The 23,646-nt window shown below is 35.8% G+C and overlaps 1 protein-coding gene across 1 annotated transcript in view; it reads right to left on the bottom strand.

Moving 5' to 3' along the window:
• The window catches only part of CEP135 (centrosomal protein 135), a 35,949-nt gene extending 12,303 nt beyond the window's left edge, over positions 1 to 23,646 (bottom strand). Inside the window, exons 1-20 of the mRNA XM_031066610.1 lie at positions 23,556 to 23,646; positions 19,061 to 19,665; positions 17,788 to 17,952; positions 16,561 to 16,751; positions 15,882 to 16,049; positions 14,363 to 14,504; positions 13,863 to 13,947; positions 12,794 to 12,922; positions 11,426 to 11,641; positions 10,796 to 10,861; positions 9,672 to 9,822; positions 8,573 to 8,766; positions 7,936 to 8,079; positions 7,285 to 7,428; positions 4,919 to 4,996; positions 4,606 to 4,757; positions 2,738 to 2,853; positions 2,513 to 2,667; positions 1,998 to 2,053; positions 849 to 1,017 (exon numbers count right to left, since the gene is read on the bottom strand). Coding sequence (XP_030922470.1) covers positions 849 to 1,017; positions 1,998 to 2,053; positions 2,513 to 2,667; positions 2,738 to 2,853; positions 4,606 to 4,757; positions 4,919 to 4,996; positions 7,285 to 7,428; positions 7,936 to 8,079; positions 8,573 to 8,766; positions 9,672 to 9,822; positions 10,796 to 10,861; positions 11,426 to 11,641; positions 12,794 to 12,922; positions 13,863 to 13,947; positions 14,363 to 14,504; positions 15,882 to 16,049; positions 16,561 to 16,751; positions 17,788 to 17,900 — 2,469 coding nt within the window. The 5' untranslated portion in view covers positions 17,901 to 17,952; positions 19,061 to 19,665; positions 23,556 to 23,646. The remainder of the gene's footprint in view (positions 1 to 848; positions 1,018 to 1,997; positions 2,054 to 2,512; positions 2,668 to 2,737; positions 2,854 to 4,605; positions 4,758 to 4,918; positions 4,997 to 7,284; positions 7,429 to 7,935; positions 8,080 to 8,572; positions 8,767 to 9,671; positions 9,823 to 10,795; positions 10,862 to 11,425; positions 11,642 to 12,793; positions 12,923 to 13,862; positions 13,948 to 14,362; positions 14,505 to 15,881; positions 16,050 to 16,560; positions 16,752 to 17,787; positions 17,953 to 19,060; positions 19,666 to 23,555) is intronic.

Raw genomic sequence — 23,646 nt, 5'->3', positions numbered from 1 at the left:
AATTTTAAATTCTTATTTGAATCTCACTGCAATAGTTGTATTTACTATACAAGTTGTATGTAATGAGTTGCAACAAAATTCCAGGTTCACACTTAAGATAACTCTCACATACCCTCTACACAGACTTTCTAATGCTCAGCCCAATAAAAGATGTTACTTACCCTATAAAACACTGAACATTTTGGTTATATATTGTCCGTGTCATGCAGCTGGACTTGGGAGGCTTTTAGTCAGCAGTAACAAGCTGCTGCACAAAACCAACTCATTATTCCTCCAACACCCTGATCTCCAAAACACCCTAATCCAAAATATGGCATACCTGACTCAATAAATCCAATGCTTCATGGAAACTAGATGGATGAAATTAATGAATCACTGCACCAGAACAAATTCAGATGTGCTACCAATCCCCTACCTCTCCCTCTCACTTTCACCTGATAATCTGATGTCTGCTTTTGGAGTTTCTTTCTCTCTCTCAATAATCACTTTTGCAGGTAATAAAACCCAATCTTTATTAATTAAATACCGATTGCCAAGTGATATAACCAATTCACATAATTTTATTATATTATAAACAATAAAGTTCCAGATTTATTTTATTTAGATTTCTTTTTTAATCTGAGGAAGGGTTACCAAACTGAAAGCTTGCCCATTTCTCTCTCACTACATTGACTACACTTAAGTATCTCAAGTATTGCTTTTACAATTTCTGCCCAGTGATTTTCAATACCCCAGGGCTCAAGAAATACCAAAATTAAACACCTCAATCAAAAGTGAGGATGTAGCAGTTTTGATGCAAGCAAGCAATAAATGATTTAGTACATCAGTATCACATACTGTCTTCATACCTGGTTTTCTCTGGCCATTGTAGCCAGGTCATCTTGCAGTCGCCTGTTTTCCTTCAGAGCCATTTCCTTCACTCTTCCCATTTCTGCAAGCTCTAGCTGGGATGTGTCAAGCTGGTGATGCAAGCTGGCTATCTCACGGTCTCTGTTGCTCAGCCTGTCCTGCATCTGGCTATCAAGTGAAAACATTATTAAAGCTGTCCCTTCTTCTACTATACCACATACTGCTGAAAATAATCAGATAAAATCCTTGCTCTCTGAATAATGACAAACTGAGTCTAAATATAATGTAAACTAAGTATGGAAAATGTCAATATGCAGAAATAAGATGGATTTGATCTTCAGTTTTGAACATGCATTTGGTAAGATATAACTTATTAGACAAAGAGCAATTACAGATACCTATGTTTATCTGTGTTTGGTAGTGATTATGGTAATTGCGTATTTTATAAGCCATAAAGGAAGAAAACAAGTAATTTATACTTGAAGGACAATTATCAACAGTAATGAAAAGACTAAAAAAAATTAGAAGTATAAATATCCGTAAACTTAAGTGAACTTTTGCATCTTTTTTTTTGTCACATATAGTTCATGCATCAATGTAGCAAATATTCAGTTATACTGGTCTTCAAATATGTAAATATTGGTGTTTAAACTTCTGCTTTTAAGACGCTATAGTTTAAAAAGTCACGCTTAAAAAGAGGAAAGAATGAAAGATCACAGGAAGCCCAGCTAAAAACTACATAAATACATTTTAACTAAGACTGTACTGGTATCTTAAGCTAGAAGAATTAGATTGCTAATCATTAAGAATTCAGCTCTGAATCTTACCCAGGTCAATGTAATACCTAGTGGAATGCTAGAAAACTACTTCTTGACCAAGAGTTAGGAAACCTTACCAGTTTAGGGAAATTTATACAGACAAGCAATTGTTAATGACCACTGTAACAGTTTCTTGTCAGCCTGCAATACAATTGCAGAGGAAGTGCCTTCCAAAGTTGAGTACATCTTTATCAACACAGTACACTCCTCTACTTGACTTAATGGAATTAACTTAATATCATCAAAATAACTAAAATAGCCATCTACTTTCACTTTGAAACTACTACATAAAACAAAACCTCCAAAGAAGGCATCCTACTCTTTACTTACTCTGTTGAGGACTCCAGCTCAGAGAGAGTTAAACGTAAATGAGCGATTGTTTTTTCCTATGAAAAAAAATTAAAAGTTTTATTAGGTATTATTATGCTGCAACATAAGAGGACACTTCATTAAATAACTTTTAATGTAAACCTTTATTTTAGTTCTTCATCAGTAAGTAATTTTCAAGTTTCTTTTCTTTACTGAGAAAGGACTGTTTTGTCATTGAAACAGATGGAAGTCAGCTATAGATTTTGTCATCTCAGGCTAGTACTTTATATTGTAATAAATACCTCCATGTGCAAAATGCAAACAAATGCTTCTTTATTTTCTTGGAGTATTTAGGGAATACAGTAACATTCATAATTAAAGTTCTATTGAGTTGGCAAATGACTCTGCACTGGGTCCAAGCACAGTGTTTATGTGCTCTGCACAGACTTTGTCATCAAGGCAAAACATCTCCCTAAAACATAACTGCTTTAAAAATCCCCAGGGGGAATGCAAAGTAGCACTTTTACTGGACATACCCTGTTCGCTAAGTTGTCATCTAAGCATGCAATTCTTTCTGTTTTTTCATCTACGGTTTCTTGAAGACTGTCCTTTTCTTTGTCCAAAACACTAATGGTACTTCTCAGCACACTGACTGCTTCTTCCTGTGAAGTGCTCCTCTGGTTTAACCTATCTAAAAACAAAAGAGTAAGTGTTTTCTATTTTAAAAGCAGGAAATAAGCACAACAATAGTTATAGATTACCTATTATCTCTTTCAGTTTTATAATTTCATCTTGAGCTGCCAGTAGTTCATCCTTTTTGAGGGACAATCTGTGCTGTAAATCTTCAACAGACTTCTGCTGCTGGTCATTTAAGAGCCTGAAAAATGAGTATACAGTTAAACGAAGCTTGAAGACCCAGAACTTATTCTGGGTCTTCAATTTCTGCTCTTAAGCTGCTTCAAGTGCTGGAACAGTTCCAGCATAACCTCCTGACAGGGCTGTATCACCAACCAGCAGCGCGGGGTTGTGCCATACTAACCATCCTCTCCCTTGAGGAGAGGGAGGACTTTAGGATTGCTGAGGCCAACACCACTTGGACTTCTGCCTCAAGTCCACCTCAACATCAATGCAAAATGGAGTAATGGAACCTTGATGAGGCAACCACCTTAGCCACAAACATTCTTCTCCTCTGGATAATGCTACTTGTATCTTTTGACTCTTGCTTTATAAAGTTTTTTATACAGAGCTCATAGCAGTGATTATCAGCCCCACCACATTTTAAGAAACAACCAAATAGACAGCTACAGTTCTGATCCTGCATTTAAAAAATAAAGTGCCTGAAAGATATTTGAAATCATCTACCTACACAGTTGTTTTTCTTGGAAAGAAATACCAAAGTGACTTAGGGAAAAAAAAAAACACCAAAATTCCCAAGTTACTAAATGGATTACTTATGAAACAGGTAAAGAAAAAATCCCTGTCAAGTGGGATCTCACAAAAGGTAGAGAAGCTTTTCATTCTTAAAAAGCCTCACTAATGCAGAATACAGCATGTCTCTTTATAAAGATTGCTTTCATCCACTTCAAAGTGAAACCTGAGAGGGGAAAAAGAAAGGACAAGGGGGCAAACACAGCATTTCCACCATCCACAAAATAAAATCAAATGCTAAAATAAATGTAGCCCTACTCCTCATCGTCTTCTTTTAGCAATATCAATGCTTTACACTGAAATTATAGGAACCTAATAAGACTTTTTAATATTTATGATTGTCCTCTTTGTGCAATTGGGAGCATTAGATGAACTGCAAGGCCTGCTGCTCAGCTTCAGTTCTTCCCAGTAATCCCCCAGGTGCTGTGCTGTTACAGGGTGCAGTGTGGTACTGCTCAGGTGGGAGACGGGGGATACCACACAGACACTGGTTTTCCTTGTAAAATATCCAAAAAATATCATCGACAGCATCACCCATCCTGTAATGACCTATTACATCAACAGCTCTCATTTCCACCTCTGTTTTCAAATGCTGTTCAATCCTGTTTTCACTTTCTCTAAGCCTTTTTCTTGTTCTATGACATTTAGACACCTGATGGGATGTCTTTACTAAAGTAAGTTTAAAAAAGCACAGTGATCCTGCAAGTTTAAATAGGCCTTACAAATACATGAAGATACTTGAATCCTCCAGTTCTAAGCAAGCTGGTCAAATCCCCACAGACTGTGTCTATGGATCATAAGATACCAGTTCTCAAAACTGTAGGTCCTACTGCTGCAGTTTGCAAAGGCATCTGTCTTCTTTTTAACAGAGCTTGGGAATCCCTTTAGAAACTTTCAGTTCTCCTACACTCATAAGCAGAAAATATGGTTATTGGAGGAAACAATTCTAGAATGAATTCTAATAAAAATTATCAGTATATTTGGTCATCAAGTAAGTCCAGGAGAAGCTTGCTGTGAAGAGCTACTACAGCACTTTCCTTACTTACACAACTTTTCTTTAACATACAAGCTGTACCAAGTGATTATTAAAATATTTATAATTATAGTCTTTCCCAGGAACTCAACTCTCCTATACAGTCACAGAATAAACAGAATTATTCTAGCGTCTGTAAAAGATCACCACATTTTGTATCAGACTTACTGAAGTGAGCAAATCTCAGCTTTAAATTGAGAAGAATCCTCAGAAGTCTGGGCAAGTTTACTTGACTTCAGATTTAATTCATTTTCCAAATAGTTTATTCTTTCTTTCAGGATAGAGACTGTAGTCCTTAGTTCACACTTTTCAATCTGAAGCTGCAATTTAAAATAAATAACCAAAGGTTAGTATTGCAGAAAGCTACCACAACTTGGCTTTTAAATAAATTTAAGTTGAAAACAGATATTAAAATTAATTTCTGGAACAGTCTATCCTATTTTAGAAATAATAAAAGCTTACTTCCTAAAAAAGCACTTACTCCTTGAATATTATTCTCCAATTCTGAAATATCATGCTGCAGCTTTGATTTTTCATGGTATGCTGCTTCTTGATGCATCTGAGAAATATAAAATTACATGTAAAAAGACAGACATTTTTAGATTTAATCGGAGAAATTTAAGCTTCATGTTTCAGAAAATACTGCTTTACATTCATAGATGAATGATCAAATGCAAAGCTCCCTCTGTAAAACTATAGAATATTAGCTGAAAATACATTACTGTAGTTTAATATAACAACACTGATTTTGGGTTTGATTATTGGTTTAGATTTTTTAAAATAGCATATTTATATTTGGTCCCAACCAAAGTAATAATTGTAAGTTGTTGTAGAGTTTACTGAGCCACATCAGGATGCATGCATGTATAACTTAGTGCCCTAAGACATTTTAAATAAATTTATTCAAATATTCTTAATTACAACATGTAAGGCACACTACAAAGCTAACTGGCCTTTCCCTATATCTATAAAGAAACCTTTAAAGATTATTTACCTTTTCCCTGACTTCTGTGCACAACTGCAGTGAAACAAACTCTCACACTTTCTAGAAATGCCTTGGATTAGTGTGTTTGTAAAGGTATTTCCAAGTGGCACACATATAAAAGATTGGTAGTCACTGATTAGAAGAAAGGATGGAGCTGGAAGCACATCTCTACTGCTGCATGCACATGCTTTAAGCAAAGAGATCAGACTTACTGCCACTGAATTCAGATACACAACAGGTCTTTATTTTTGTGGTAGTAAAATCAAACCATGGATGCATTCATCATACAATCACTACTGACATATGTTGTCCTGGAATAAGTCCATTAAAATGACTTTCAAAAAGTTTTAAAACTATATTAATGACCAATACAAAAGGCAGGGAAACAAATCCCCTGAAATCATAGGCTCTTGACTGCAACCATTAATGCACATTAATATCAGACATCACATGGTCATAGAACCATAGAATCATTTAAGTTGGAAAAGACCTCTAAGACATTAAGTCCAACTATTAACCCAGCACTGCCATATTCAACACTAAACTACATCCCTATGTGCCTTATCCACATGCTTTTTGAACATTTGCAGGGTTGGTGATTCCACCACATTGCTAGGCTGCCTGTCAAGATCATAGCAACAGCAAAATCACTGCATTAATAAACATTTTTTTAAAGGTCAAAAACACTGAAACTTCGATTGAATTTATGTTTCATGGCTCAGTTATGATACTCTGTTAAAAAATGCAACAGTAACTAAAGATCAGCAAAAATGAAAAAGCCCATATAATCCCCAATTTGTAGGATAAGAACCATATGTCACTGTGATAGTGTGCTCCACCCCACCCTCTTTTTTTTTTTTGGTAAACACCAGTGGCCCTCCTGATAGCTGCATCCAGCTTAAGGAGGACTGTGGGATGAGAGCTAACAGCACATAGCTAAGGGCTGTAAGTCTTGCATGGCAGCAGCTGAGGGCTAGTTGAGCATGTGGCTACTGAAATACTGCAGGTATGCAAATAGAAGTCAATCATCTTAGAGAACAGAGCATGGCCCACAGCCCATTGAGCTCTCCTGCATGGCAGCAGGCTGCACACCATTCCCTTTGAGCTGGGAAGCTTCTGAAGGATACTTGTTGAAGCAGAGAGAATCCTTATTGCATCTCATGCTCAGCTAATGAGCTGGGAATGAGAGCACTGAAATGTTAGTGATATAAAGGATTGGTTGCTATAATCCTTTAGACAGAAACTATTGACCAAATAAGGATCCAGCCACTCCTCTGAGAAGTCTGGAAGGCAAGAAGACCCTTAAGAACCAAAAGACTCAATGAGAACGTCTCCCTGACAGTTTTGTCTGACCTAGGCCTCTATGCAGCAAATACTCAAATGTACCTTACCATCAAACCTTGTTAAACCACCATTGTATCTACCATTGAATTTTTCAAACTCACTACCTTAAGTGAATAAAATACATTGTTGCTTCTCTCTTGTGAGTGAAGTGCATGATTTCTTCCACAACAATGACGCCCAAACATCTTCAAAGTGGTGCATATGCAAGAAGCATTCTGTGGCTGGGCCTCCATATCTAGGTCTCCCACACAAGGTGATGATGACATGTTTGCCCTTAAATGTTCCTCTACCCCTGCTTGGGACTGTGTTTACAGGAAAATTTGGTAATTCATAACAAGAACAGTAACAATATCAATAATAGATATTTTATAATAATATAAATTCATTGAGCTCTCAAGTGAGTTTAAAATCCAAAGTTATTGAAAAGGGGAACTGATAGCCAAACACAAACACAGCATTATTGCATAACCCTTCCCTATATGCCACCTCAATGTAAGCAATGAAGCTATAAAGCTCACCTTTAATTTTTCTCCAAGACTTTCTTTTTCTGTCATTAGTATTCTAAAGTCAGTCAGCGCAATGTCTCTTTCTTCTTCTATGTGACTTTGAGAAACAAAACTGTGTTTTGCTTCTCTTCTCATCCTGTTCAATTCACTCTGAGACTTTAAAAGATTATAGTTTGTTAGCATACATGGACTGCAATATAGTGTACACACTAACAAAATGCTGTAATTACAGAATAGTCTTATTTTTTCCTAGATAACTAAAATATATTCCCTAAATCACTCAGTGGCATGACAATTTACACTATAGTCAAAATAATCATCATTATTTTCTTTTACTGTCCCAAGTATAGCCTAACTTCACTGTTCTCTTATCAGTTAACTACTCCTTTCTTGCTCCCTTGCTGTATCTTTACACAACCTCCTCATGCATTCTACTGATTTTTTCCTGATGTTTATCATTTAAAAATGCCAGTGCAATACCTTTTAATAGCTTTCAAGTTAATAAACTGACCAGAATACATAATTTATTAACAAATAATCAAAATAGGTATGTATTTTATTAGCCATGGTTGTGTTCTACTGGGTTTTTAATTTTAAATAACCAACAGTACAAGAAATGTTAATTGGTTATTTAAATGTTAACTATAAACAATTTCATCTTACCTGCTCATAAAGAACTTTTAATCTGTCTCTTTCTGCAGTCAATAATTTGACATTGGACTGAATTTCTATCATGTGCTTTTCAAATCTGTCTAACACAGACCGCAGCTCATCTCTTTCTCTGGTGATTGATTTAAGCTCTTCGCTCTGAAAAGTAAACAATAAATTTATGTTAAAATTTGCTAATTAAATTGTCTGAAAAATTAATACCAGAAAAGAACTCTTCCTATTAGCAATACATAAAAAATATATTCAAAATAATTTTAATCACAAGAAAAAGCCTGGCACTGGTGGTGTAATCTAAGCATCAAGAATCAGCTGTTAAAAGGAAAAAGCAAAGGATCTAGCCATAAGATTTCAGCCTTTTTCTGATTATTATCTAGTTCTATTTATTTCAATAAACTCATAAGTAATCAGTGTTACGTAAAATGACAGCAATGTCATTTTCTTTCCTTGTCAATGTGACAAGGAAAGAAAAAGGCAAGTTAATTGGAGTTTCTCTCAGTTAATTTTTTGCATCAAGAATGTAATTTAGAGAACTATTGGTCATTTAATGCCACTGAATTTGAAAATATATTTGATGGCTTCTTAATTATTTGTACAGTATTTTTTTCCCTTATCTTGACAGCAAGAACTTTACCTTCTCTGCAGTCCTGCGGCTTGGGCTAGGCCTCAGTTTTACCATTTTCTGAAGATAGTCTAATTCTCGCTTATAGTAGTCTCTGTCATCTTCTAAGGTCTTTACAAATGCATCCAGACGAGATGGGGATTTGTCGCCTAGGGCAATACCAAAGTCCAATCTCATTCTTTCAATTTCTAGGACAAGTTCTCGTTCTGGAAGGAAAAAATAATAAAGAAGAAAGAAAACCAACTCAATAGGGAAGTCATGAATTTCCTCAAAGACACTGGAGGATATAAGAGTTCTAAAGGCTAAAGAAGGCTAAACACAAGTGAGTAGCATAAAACCATCAGAGGCCTCACAGCACCTTGAGCTCTATCGACAGAGGGATGTGATTATTCTCCTTTATTTAGCACCCATGAGACTGCACTTAAATTACTGTTTTAAGGCTTGCCCCTTCTGCAACAAGAAAGATGTAGATAAATTAAATCCAAGGCAAGCCCTGCAAGCTGGTCAGGCAGCAGAATGCTTGCTCTATGGAGAATAGCTGAGGGAACTGGGTTTATTCAGCCTGGAGAAGTGCTGGAGAGCCAAGGGCAAACTGACAGTGCAACGAGGGACTTACAGATAATGTGGAGCCAGTTTCTTCACAGGTACATAGTAGGTAAATAAGGAACAGTGGCAATTAATTGCTGCAAGCAATTACAAACAATTGTAATACAGGGACAAATATTTTACTCTGACAACTGAAGAACATTATAGAGATTGTGTGGAATCTTCATCCCTGGAGGTTTTCAAAACCTAGATGGATAAATCTCACAAGAAATGGAGTCTGAAGAGTTTGGGAAATTACTTTGTATGAAACTGCCACAGAATTAGGATAAGGATGTCCTGTGGGATCACATTAAAAAGCTCAACTTTCAGTTCTCACATACAGAATGAAAACATCTTTCTATGACAAGTTTTCACTTCAACTATGACTGGAGACCTACGGTCTTCTTTCAATTTATATGTATCTTAAAGGTCTTTTAGTACTATTAACTGTATGTTAACTAGGTAGGTATTCTATTTCAAAAATTACAGAAAGGTAGTTTCCAAGAATCTACATTTGATTATTTACCTTTTCTTTCTAAATTCTCTGTTTTTTCAGTCAGCCTTTGCTTCTCTTGTTGAAGCTGGTTTAACAACAGCTCAAGACGCCCTTTTTCATCTTTTTTCCCCAAGAGTTCTTCATTCAGTCTCTCATTCTCCTTATGACATGAGCACAACTCCTGAAGCAACAAGTATTATTATAAAAATTAGAGGTCCCAATAGAGACATTTGGGGGGAAAAAAATAACATTTTGATAAACTTTTAATATACAACACTGTTTACTTCTGGTTGACCTGGATGCTTTATGCTTTAAGATTTGTTGCAGGCCATCATTGTATTTGTTTTATTAAGTTTAAGTAAGCATTACTTTTCACATGGTTTGCAAGCAGTAACAAGAAAAGCAAACCAACCAGTAGGATAGTGGGATACAAACATGGAAAAAAAATTAACGACTAAAGCAAGAAATAATTTAAGTGCCTTTGGTAATAGTGTTGGTGTTAAAGTGCATTACAATACAGCATTTCAGTCAATGTAACTCTGAAGCCAATCAAATGCCATTTGACATGCCTTTCCTATAATCTGATGTCCTAAAAATTAAGTATTTTTGTATTTGCAAGTTCCCTAGATAGACTAAAACAAAACACTGTACTCAGCTAATACACAAGTTGCCATATATGCTAGAAAGTGTTTGGTCTTCAAAGAATTGATAATAATGATGTTTTCCGTCTGGGCCCTATGCTTTCTTTCTGAGTGAGCCAAGTATCGGATAATTTTTCACATCCCAATTAAAAGACAAAGCAGCTTCAAAACAATGAAAATCCTCTAGGATGTTATAACTCACTGGTGGCAAAAATGATTATGTCACCAGGAAATTATGACTTCAGATAGCAGATATAAGGAAATGTACAATAAGGACATAGTCAACCATACTGTCTATAGAGATTTCTTTCAATTTATTTTTGCAATAATATGATGTAGCTTCTCTAGCTCTTTCATTTATTCATTAGTAATTTTTACATCAAAGGTTCAGAGTACTAAAGAAGTTCTCTTGCTAATTGCTAAATTGATTTCTTTTATAATAAATGAAACAATTAGGTAGGTGACAGCATGACAAAACAGGTACAAACAAGAACTGAAAATATTTTTACTTACTGATTTAAGCCTTGTAACTGTTTCTTGTAGATCCTGTATTTCACTGACTTTTCTTTCAATTTCTTTCTATCAACCAAAATTAACCTATATGTTAAGAGTTACATATTCAAAATGGCAAAAATCCCTTTGTTACAAAAAAATAAGGAAACAGCTATTTTGGTAAGAAATGAAGTATAGTTAGTTCCTTGTAATTAAGTGGTAAAGCTCCTATGAAGTGAAAGCACAAAAAATTTGTGGTATAAACACCCAGGCTCTTTTGGAGCACAGTGATTAAATGAATCACTGCATGACCCCTCATAGGAAAAAACCCCTCCAAATACATGTACTGCTGTTGCAAATATGCATTACTTAGCAATAGCTTTAAGTACCTCAGCATTTTATTTCACTCTAAGCTAATAAAAGGAAAATTATTGTCCCTTAACTAAAATCATCTCAACTTAATACAGTAAAGAGACAAAATAGTTGTGATTAATCCACTTTAAGTGAGAAATTCCATGAAATGTTAAGAAAACTGGAAAAAATCATTTTAATCTTCTTTTCAGAAGCCAAAAAGCCTTTCATTGCAATTAGAAAATATAAAACTAAGTAAAATGCAGCAGATCCTTCACTCTGTGACACGTTAGTGATTACCTTTGCTTCTCCTATTTCCTTATCTGCAGTCTCAAGCACTATTTCTTTGTGTCTTTCCAACTGCTGTGCCAAGTGATCTATTTCATTCAGTTCTTGACACAGTTCTTGATTTTTATTGCTTAAATCCACTACCTCACTAGTCACATTTTGTTTAGTGTCCAAGAGATCTTGAATGTGATTTTCAAGTTCTTTGTTTTTTTTCTGGAGATAATCAACCTGAAAGACATTTTTTATTAAAATATTAATATGCATTATTTTTCATTAAAATATTAATATGCATTCTTAAGTTAGGTAGCAAAAGTTCTTCCCAATCTTCTGAAATACAGTATCTCTATATCCAAAGTATAAAAGTGGTATCATGCTAAAAATGGCAAGGTTTTCTATTTTTAGAACTTAATGCTTATCAACCTGAAAAAGAAACACAATGCTATGAGCCCTCTCACAGTCATGAATACTGCTATCCAAAGACAACCATGTATTTCTTGTCAAATAAAAGTGGTATATTGGGACCAAGCCTGAGCAAATAGTCTTGATGGTGCAAAACCAGCTTCATGCAGCTCTGGGCTCACTCCCTGTACAATCAATTTGTATTCATCACGATTTACAACTCAGGACCACTGAGCACAGCTGTCCTGCTTCCAAGTCATAACTCATTTCATATTTCTGCAGCACTGAACCTAAGCTAATGAACTCTTCAATGTGCCACTGTACATCATGCACAATCAGTACAGAAAAATCTAACTCATGTGAGAAAAACCTGAGAATTGATGGTACAGATCCAGAGATGGGCTTTATGCGATTTGTACTCCAGCCCATCTTTAAATTCTCATTCAGAGACCACTACTAAATGCATGCTAATACGCACAGTAAACACAAACACCTTTATCTTAAGCTTATCCATTCCTCACAAGTTTGTGTTAGAGTGAAAGTGGGGACCATTTGAAATCCATGAGGAAGATTCCCCACTCTCTCATGAGAATATCTACAGTGTCACTCCTTATCATAATTACATATACCAATGTTAAAGCATAAATAGCATGTATGCAATAACTTTCTAACTAAATAAAAGGATTTTCAGACTTGCTGAAAACAGTGTGTCATACAAAAATTTGCTGAATACTTTCAGATTAACATACTATGTACAGATGCGAGTTCATTGAATTCTTTAACAAAACCTTTCTGACAGACTTTTAAAACAGGAAATGAAATTTCTTTAGTCAAGAAACCCTGCCATCAAAAAAAGAAAGGCAAGTTCCATAGATTGATTTTATATCTATAGTGGTTTTTTGAAGAGCTAGAAGTTTTGTGGGTTTTTTTTAGATGGCTATATTTTTAAGTTTGACTAAACAACTGTAATAAATTAATTACCTGTATATTCAAGTGGGAAATAAGCTTCTCATTACTTTTAGTTCTCGATTCCAGAGAGAGAACCTCATGAGAACGCCCACCATCCAATGCCAGCATCAAGCGCTCGATTTCTTTGTCTCTTATCTCCACCTTTGAGGGAGAAAACAAAAGCTCCAGTATCCTTATACACCATTAATAGACCCTTCATTTAAATAAGCACACACATAACATTTGGTAAAAGGTACACAACTAAAAATGCAATTTCTATCTTGTATTTTTTGTTGTTTTTTAGATTTTTGGTTCTTCTGAAAAAATTGCATCTTTGAAAGAGAAATAAATTAATCAAACACAGTTTGTAAGGAGAAACTGAAACAGTTCCTGCAAGATTATATTCTTGAAGAAAACCAAACAATTTTAATTTGAAGTGAAGTTAACAAATGCTACAACTTAACTCAGACTACCGCCTAAAGTTAGGGAAAAAACTTCTAAGTAAGCTAATTCAGTGACTATTCCAGTCACTGCAAAAAACGAAATATTGGAAGAGGAAAGAAAAAAGAAAGACAACAGCATCCACCAATCCCTAAATTTTGAAAGATGTAACCTATGAACATTTGACGTAATTCCATTACTTAAAGATTGTACATATCTTATCAATTCACTCTCATTAAAACCTTATAAAATCTGTTGTTCATAAAAATTTAAGAAATATAACCAGTCCAAGCAGTGAAAAAATTATCGTAAGATATATATAGATCAAATTGCTATTTTGGACAAGTTAACATGCACTAAAAAATGCAGACAAATTCTACTTCTGATCATCAAGTTTAGATTATTTAATGTAAATTCAAAAGCCAAAATTTATCAGCAAAACCACTGGGCAAGTATTTTGTCATTGCTGCTGTCTCCAAAGGCAGAGGAGGAAAACTACTCGACATAGGCAAGTTCAAATAATTATATTTTACAAGCCCTACAATGCCTTTCCAAGGAGGTTTTTAAGACACCAAGGCCATTACCATGGCTATGACACCCAAAGAATAATAATATTAACATTAATAATAAAACAATAATACCACTACTACTGATGATATACCTGTTTGCTATAATTTTTCATTCCACTTTCAGATGTCTCCAGTTTTTCCTGTAGCTCTGTTACTTCTGACTGCAGTTCTTGAATTCTGAAATGTAGCACTGCATTTTTTATGTGAATTCATGAAAGAACTCTATGCACACAATTCAATACCAGCATTTTCTCACTGCTCCGGAACCCAAATATTTCACAGAGAAATAGTTTGGCTCATGCAAAATATTAATGCAGAAGCTGTTCTTTGCGATATTGTAGCAGGTTGACTGTAACTGACTGCCAGTCCCCCACACAGATACTCTCTTACTTCCTTTCCTCAACAGGATGGGAAAGAAAAGAAGAAAAAGCTCAAGGGTCAAGATAAAGACAGGGAGACCATCTACCAACTATTGCCATCAGTGACAGACTCAAGTGGGGGAAGATTAATTTAACTTATCAATCAAAAGGAGTAGGACAGTTAGAATCAAAGACACTCCTACACTCCAAAGCTAAAAAGCTCTCTGGCTCACCGATTATCAGCCACCTGGAGCAGGTCTGCAACATAAGGGTCCTCTGGCTGAGGCACTGGGTAGGCACTGACACCTGATGGGGGCACGAGCTGCTCTATCTGCATGCGCTGCCGCCTGAAGGGAATGCTCTTCCTCCTGCCACCTGAAAGCCCAAACCAGAGACACTTTACTTGGAGTTAAAGCAAGGGAGTCGTCTTCTTTAATACAAAATTAATTCTCCTACTTATCCCACTGCTTCTAAATGCACGTTTCACCATTATAATCCTTCTGCAATAAGCTGATAAAATTCACATATTCTAGACAATACCATTCTTGCAGGTTAGCACCACTTTTGCCAAAGTTCACTATTATAATAAGGAAACACACAAAGCTTTTATAAGTAATCTTCCCCACTGTTTAAGATCCCAAATACTCTATAGTTCAAACTTGTTGAAGCTGTTAGTGATTCAGCTTACTAAAACAGCTAAATCAAAACATCACAAAAGGCATTTGGTTTTCATATTTAAGAACAATTTTATGACTGAACTAACTTTTGCATTATTTAGTAATATTTTTATTCCTTCTACTCTGTGTTCATTTCAGTGAATATCATATCCTACTGCTTATCAAGCAGAGTATACTCTTAGCTTGAATGATAACATATTTAGAAAAAAGCAAAACACAGTATTTTTTCCAGAAAGAACATTTCCTCTTCATCATATGCTTAAATAGGAACATGCAATATTGGATGATGTAGTATAGAAAAATCCTAGAAGACTGGTGACCAAGGGGCAAGTATGCAGAAGGACAGACAAAAGCCTAACATGTAATCTTTGAAAGAAAGGACATGATGTGCAAAAAGGTATGCAAAAATAAAGAGGAAATTTAATTTTTCCTAGCTATTGATTTTTCCCAAATGCCAAAAATGCATATATAATTCAATGACTTGGAAAAAAAAAGACAGTCTCAAAATTTCACCAAATAATCTATATTCCTAAGCTTCAAAAAAATTAAGAAAAAGGAAACCCTGGAGAAAGACATTAACCTGAAAGTTACATCTAGAACATTTTAAGCTATCAAAAGACCCTTTAAATATTTTATGTTCATAGAGGTTTGGAATACTTGTAGACATATTTTCATCTTGCTATGTTTAGATCTTGGTTCCAAAAGTCTGAATTTGTCACTTACACATCAATTATCTGTCAAAAATATGCAAGTGACAAACAATATGCCTCTTAATTAGGTGTAGCAAGAAAAGAAATAGCTGTTGATTTACAGTGCTTTCTAGTCACATTTTTACTTAGAAGTCTCCAGTTGAATCTAAGTTTGTATTCAAATCTGTCCCTAACACAAGTGATGACCTAATGAAACTTCAGACAGAGAAATGACAGAATTCAGAGCCCAGAGTTTCAAAGGGTGATGTTAGTCTACTGGATATTTTACTACAGTAACTTCTGTTATGAGAGGAAAAGATATTATGTTCTGAAGATCCAAAAAACCCCAGAAAAAAGTTGAAATATCTGTGATTATTTACACGCACCAGGTGTTTGCACCACTGCTTGCAGATTCTTCTCCTGAAGCTGCTGAATTTTTTCAGTCTTGGCTTTGGTCTCTTTTTCCAGCACTTTAATTTTATGCATATACTGGTTATTCAAAAATTTCAAGTCAGTTGTTTCATGTTCAACCCTCCTTAAGCAAGCTTTCAAATCTTCAAGGGAGAGAAAAGCAGCATTATCTCTCTTATTAACTATTATTTTTCCTAGTAGCACCAAAATAAGCATAAAGAAAATCCAATATTCTTTTTCTTTAGTATAAAATTATCAAATACACATACATATATGCATACTTTTACAAACAAACACACAAAAATATATATTTATACACGTTTTACAAATAAACACCCACTGTGGAACAAAGGCCCACTTAACAGCAGTATTTAATTTTCAATTAAAAAACACGATTTCAAGGTACAAAAGTATACATTACGACTTCTAACATTCCCATATTTTACTGAAACAAAAATTTGCAGAACTTCCAAAGTTTTTTGACTGCAAAAGAAATGTCTGAGCATGAACCTTAATTCATTAAAGGCACCAAACTCCATGACCACTCACACTCACTTAAAAGCACAGATAAAAGAATCTGCAGATGAAGGATTTAGCCACAATTTTTTTTTGCATGGAAGGATTAACGTAATAAAATCTTCATTTGTATATTACCTTTAACATGACGATCAGACTTCTCTTTCAGTTTTAATATTTCTAAATGTAGATCATTATTTTCCCTGGTAAGTCTAGCATTCTCTGTTTTATAAGGTTCCAAAATAGTATCATAATTGCTGCACTCTTTCTCAGTTTTTCCAGAAGAAAACTTTGCTTTGCGCAAGCTCTCAGTTGTATGAACTAAGTCACTAGGATAGAGGAGCATCAGATGTGTTAGCAATGCTACCAGCCTTCACACTGCAGATGCAAATGTTTATTATGGCCTGAGAAACAAAACCCTTTCCCCAAGAGGGGGAACAAATGAGTTCAAACAAAGGCAACAAAACATTCATGTCCTGTAAGAAAAACTGAAAGATAGGAACCATCTGTTTAAAAAAAACAGTAAATAGGAAAGAACAGGACAAAAACAAAAAAAGAAAACAAAATAGTTACAAAGTATATCAGGAGTTTACATCTGATAAGTATCAAAGCTAGTGATGGAGAGAGTAAATCTACCTGGCAGATGCATGAATGAGACTTAATGTTGAAGACAGATGACTCCATATTTGCCTACCTATGTTCTTCCATCTGTATTACATACTAGAGAGCAAGAGAACCAGAAAAGCTACATTTCTGTGTTTGGTCAAATGTAACTGGATTACTATGGAAATTACTGTGTTCTTAATAATGTCAAAGAGAAAAATTAGCAGATCTAATAAGAAGGAAATCTGAAAATTTTTGCCTTTTTTTCTGTTATGTGTCTTGTAAAAAGGGCAGAGACAACAAATTTAAAATTCTCTAAATGAGGTCATAATAAATGGAGATGTGAATGTTTTATTTTAAGTCACAGGACAGGCAATAGGGATTATTTTTTATACAACCAGTTAGGAGATGTAGGAATCTATAAAGTTAGAGGGTTTCAGGTTTGTGAGAAAACAGACAAGGAGAGTGTGTCCTTTTAAGCAAATAGCAACAATTCTTGGCTCTCTTATTAGGTTAGAAAAGTTGAATTTTCCTATGCCATAGATCCTTAGAAGCAATTCTACTGAATTAAATTAAATCTTAAGATGTTCCCATAATTTAAGCAAACCCATTTGACTTCATCAGACACTGGAACTTAATGTTAGCTCTAAAAAAACACTGCTAGAAAACAATCCTCATATTAAACCTTCTTTCTTACATGTCAAAAATCAAACAATACCTACTATATGATTACTATTGTTTAAAATAATCGCCTCTGAATACCTGAAAAGCTTTTCCACCAAAGGTAAGCTGTCCACTCCCAGGGGGTGCCGATAGCCCAGCTGATTCAGACGTTTCCTGAGATTAACAAACCTTCGCTCTGCATTTGCACTCATTGTAAACACACCTCCAAAGCTGCTCTTGTCACAGTCAACAAAAACAGGACACCTGCAAAAGATTGTTGGTTACAGCATCTGTCCATTAGAGAAGGAAAAATATAGGAAAACAGTAATGCAAAAAACTTTTTTATTCTGTAAGAAATACAGTGCATAAGCATGGCCTTAAAATTTAAGTAACTCAGAAGAGGATCACTGCAACTGAAAAGTTTTAAACATATTTAGATATTCCTTTAAAAATAAGTATTTGCTTTGACAGTTAGTTTTCTCATTATATTCTGATTTTTGGTCATCACTGTATCTTACACAATACAAATTGACAGACTACTCTGAAAAACTCAGACATTTTTCTTTCATATATAAATCTTACTTCCAAAGTTTACAAGCCAGTACTTAATATATCTTATGCCAACCATTTCTAAAATTGCATAAAATATGTAAAATGTTAAAGACAGATTAACTTTCAACATCTACATTCTATGACAGAAAATAGGAATGATAAAAAATACTGGTGTACTGTAGTCATACTTGCATCATTTTCTGGAAAATACAGTTTAAGGATCAGAGAGCTGGGATTTTCTCAATTGACTGATTAGTTATCTTTTTATTACTAAGCAAATCTAAAGGGGTCTGAATCAGCATTACTGTGTCTGAATCCAAATGATAATTTTGATTTTCCCAAGTACATCTGAGGGAAGAAGAATTTTTACATCATTATGTCCTTCTGAATTTAGACATAGAATGAGAAGACAAATCAAGTACTAAGGCTTATGTTTCTTAATCTGTAAAAACATCTGTTCAATAGTTAGAAATATTTTTGAAAAGTAGTTATTTCTTTAAAACATCTTCCCTCACATTACTTCAGAAGTTTCAGTATTAACCTATTGGCTGCAAAGACCTGAGCAGCCAAACTACCAATTCAAGGTGGTGGTGTTTGCGTCTCATATAAAAGGAACAGAATACAGAGATCACCCAAACTATCATCACAATCCTCCAGATTTTAAAAATATATTTAATAAATACATGAAGATATTTGAAAATAAAATTAATTACTACTAATAAAGTGAGGAAAACGTGCATGTTTCTCTCATTTCTAATGCTGGAAATTTAAGATTTCATCTCATTTTATTAAAACACTACAAAGAAGTCTAGCAACAGACCTGTGGTTGCCGGGTACTGCTCTGTAGACGAGAATCACCAGTCTCACAAGCACGGCATCTGCTCTGGGTACTACTACAAATACTTGCTTGAAGAGGTTTGGGTTGTTGGGACATTAACTAAGCAATGGCATTGGCATTGCCAACAAACCCTCACATACTGTGCTGGGGTGGCTGAAGGAGGCGGCGGTGCACTCTGGTTCCACAAGTGCACCCAGTGGAAGTCAATGTCCTGATGCGTAGGAAATGCTCTTCATACTCCTCTGACAGCCAAAGACTAAAGTAACAAGTTCTTGGTATTTCTACATTAAAGTTGAAGATTCTGCGTTGAATTTAGGAGAAGTGTGATTGTGTTACAGTCTCTAGACTGAGACTCAGGAATACATTTTATATTACTACAGAATAAAACTGGTAACTCCTGAGCCCATCTTCTCCTTAAGAAGATTTGTATCAGTTAAAAAGATTAAATCACCTCAAAATAGTTCATCAGATTTGTTTAAAAGCTTGTGTTTTAGAAAGAGCAAAGATTTTTTACTAATTGAATTGAGAAAGATTTTTCAGAAGAAATATCATTAACAAATCCGTGTCAGAGCTTGTTCAGGAAGTAACTGCAAAGAAAAATAAATGGACATATGTTAGCACTTTAGTTACTGTGGCTAGCAAGTACATATATAATCACACTAAATCCCTGCATGGGCATTTAAGATATAGTAACCTAAACATAATCCAATATTGGGAAGTACTGACAAATTGCTGGTTGAATCACTCTCCTTCCTAAAAACTGAAATTTTAAATTTAACTCATTATTACTACTGGAATCAATCCAGAAAGGGTATTATCTTATATTCCCTAGAGCCACGTCTGATCCCCAATAAGACCAGGAAATGAATAGCTGTAGTATAGGTCCAAGAGGTATCCTGGAATGAATACAAGAATTGGGGTTGTTATTTCAGAGAGCTTAACATAGATATTAAAGTCTTCAAAGACAATAATTGTCATACACCCTTTGCTGGAAAGAAATTATTTGTCAGTAATTCCAGACCTCTGCCATTACAGACTACCATGATTTAAATCTTACACCTTAAACTTAGAATCTTACACCTTAAACTTATCACTAGTCTTACCATGACATGAAAAAGTATCTAGTAACTTCTACACGAGGAAAATTTTGTTTTTCTGGAAATATAAAACCAATTCATGAAATGCACTGATTCAGTTGAATCAAAGACCTGTCTGACACAATGCCCTGTGTCTCCTGACAGTTGCCACAGCAAGAGCACAAACACCTAAAAAACATGAGTCAAATCTTGCTCCTACATACATTTTTTTCATATAAGCCTATAATGCAGGGCCTTGAAGGGCTTCAAGTTGGACTGAAATAATTATAATAGTACCTGATAGACCTTTCTCTGAGCAGCCAGAGATACTTGGCTGTAGCCTTCACTATTCATATTGATTCCTAACTTACTATTTGCCTTTTTCATCACTGTAAAGCATCGATTAGATGCATTCACTGTGACACATCTCACTGAGTGGTTGCTACCACTTTAGAGACCACAGCATGTATCACTCTGCCTTTACTAACACTGCTCCTTAACTCTGGCATCATTACTCAGTCCAGTGAAATCCTTCTGACACCCTTGGACTGCACTTAGCATGTCCACATAACGAGCAAATTTTGTCCCCTGCTGTTTAACCCACTCTTTCACATTACCGATCAGTGTTTGTCATGGCTTAACCCCAGCTTGCAACCCGGCAGCACACAGCTGGCTTGCTTACTCCCCCCACTTTCACAGGGGTGGAGAGGGGAATCAGGGGAAAAATGGGCAAAACTTGTGGATTGCCATAGGAACAGTTTAATACTTGAAACAAGTAATATTATAGTAATAATAATGATAATGATAATGATAATGATAATGATAATGATAATAATAATAAGCAAGAGAGATTGATAAAACCAAGAGATGCACAATACAATTGCTCACCACGTGCTGACTGATGCCCAGCGTGTCCCGGAACCACACTCAGCCCCGCTCTGGGTAACTCCCCAGTTTATTTTTTTAAGGTTTGGAATACCCCTTTGGCCAGCTCAGATCACCTGTACTGGCTATGTTCCCTCACAGCTTTCCATGCAGCTCCTCACTGGCACTGAGAAGTCCTCTGCTGGGAGCAAGCACTACTTAGCAACAACCACAACACCAGAGTGTTATCAACATTATTCTTATGCTGAATCCAAAACACAACATTGCACCAGCTACTAGGAAGGAAACTAACTTTATCCCAGCAGAAACCAGGGAACTTGGTCTTTGTTTGCTCTAAAGCATAGATTAAATGCACTCACAGTGACACATCTTTCTGAGAAGTTACTGCCATTCTAGAGACCACAGCATGTATTGTATCACTTTGCCTTTATTAACACTATTCTTCAATTCCCACTTTATTACTCAGTCCAGTGAAACTCTTCTGCAATCTTTGAAATTGTACTGAACGTGTCTATATAAGGAACAAATTTTGTCCCTTGCTGTTTAACCCATTATTTCAGATCAGTCTTAAGCAGCAGACAATCTGCACATTCACTGCAATATAGTACTTTCCACTCTCTTTTAACCACCAGCTTCTTTTCTCCATTTCTGACAGACGCCTGCTTTCTTAAAAACATTTGGTAAACAACCTTCTAAAGAAGCTTTTTTGTAAATCCAAGTTTTCTACATTATTTGCACTCAGTCAATTCAATCCAGAATATACTTTTCTTTAAAGAAGCTTAATGGCCTTGTGAATCACAACCCAGTCCTGGATGAAAGGTATGTCACACCTACTAGGTGTCTGTAAATTTGCAGAGTACTGGAAAACACTCTTAACAGCTTTGGTATTTCCCATGAGACAGGCTACATTAGCTCCATAAATAGTTCACATAATTTATCATCTAAATATTTCTTGCAATTTAGTGCTGCTGTGAAGAAAATCACATTTCCATTTATGATGAAAAATAGAAAAGAGAAAATTGTACAGTACTTTTATTAAGCCATTTCTTAAACAGGAAATGTTTAAGAAATTACATCTCTAGTACTTTAAATCAGCCATTTGCTAAAGAGGATTTATTAATATGTTTAAATGATTACATCTCAGTTGCTTGCTGAAGAGTATTCAGAGCCAATTAGCCTAATTTTTTGTTCCCCCTTTGCTCATGAAGGCTCCTGAAAGTGACAACATTCACATGCTTCATTTTATGACATGCCTGGATGGCTGTGAGCAGTCTTTTGAAGATATAAATATTTATGTAATAAATATATGTAGCACCTAGAACTGTTCCCAACTGTTCTAAGTCACCAATGTCTAAAATTGAACCTTCATGTGAAAGATGGGCAATAGCAGAACCCTATGTCCAGCTGCTCTAGGGGCTAAGTAGAGAATCAACTGGCATAAAATTGTGTGAAAGAAACAACGTTTATAGGCATTAGATTAGCAGATTGAAGTCCTCCTATTCAGAGAACAACGCAGCAAAATTGATGGTGAGCACAGGTTCAGAACTGTTGCAGATGCAGTATTTGTGTTATCAATCAGAAAATGTAATAAAAAAGCAGAGCAAAGGTGGATCTTGGCCATGTAAGAAATAATGCAGTCATTGAGCCATGTGGACAACAAAACTACAGTTGAACGCAAAGAAATTGCTAACAGTTGAATACAAAGAAATTACTATGGACAAATGTATATGCTATGAAACTTTTTTTTTTAAACTGAGTCTGTAACATTAACATCAAAGACAATCGTGAAATGCGGTTTCAGTCTCAGTTTTGGGAAATACCAAAATGCATTTTTCATTCAACAGAACTTACATGTTAAAGGGCTTTTTTCCTTTTTGTTCCTTTTACATCATCTTTGGTCCCTTTTATATCATTACCGTTTGCCCAGTTACCAAAGGCACTCAGTGGACCTGCTATTTGACTACTGCGGCGACTCAGGGCTGTGCCGTGACACGCAGCGGCTGCAGCATCATGCTGAAGATACACCCAAGAGCCAGCACTAGCTTTAGGAAGTCTGCTTCCAAGGGGATTCGCTGGGAACTCACTTCTGACTAAGACATTCATACAACACGCTTGCTGGGAAGTCTCAGCACCATGCCAAAGGAAAGACACCACTTGTTCCGAAGAAAGATTTTTTTGCTAAAGCGTAATGGAATGCCCGAATGGTTAGGGTTGGAAGGCAGCTCTGGAGATCATGCGGCCAGGCAGGCTCACCCGGAGCAGGTGACAGGAACGCGTCCAGGTGGGTTTAGAATGTCTCCAGAGAGGAAGACCCCACGTCCTCCCTGGGCAGGCTGTCACCACACCCTGCACGTTCCCACTACAGCACAAGAAAACTCTTTCGATTATGAGCGTGCCATCACCCGTCTCCCTAAACTGCAAGCTTTGCAGACCTTCCAGCAATCCCGATCCGTACCTACAGAGGGGCGGTCGGTCGCTTTGCCAACAGGTTTACGCCACTTTTCCCCCACACTTACCACTAAAAGCAGGCTCCGGCAAGCGGGGCCGCCGCGGAGCGGCCGCGGTGTCCCAGCGCCTGAAATCCTTTGAAAATGGCGCGCGGAGCAG

The sequence above is a fragment of the Geospiza fortis genome, unplaced genomic scaffold (genome assembly GCF_000277835.1).
Source record: "Geospiza fortis unplaced genomic scaffold, GeoFor_1.0 scaffold40, whole genome shotgun sequence".
In the NCBI taxonomy this organism is placed as follows: domain Eukaryota; kingdom Metazoa; phylum Chordata; class Aves; order Passeriformes; family Thraupidae; genus Geospiza; species Geospiza fortis.
Note: the sequence above shows the minus strand (reverse complement) of the source record. Positions and strands in the feature narration are given on the sequence as shown.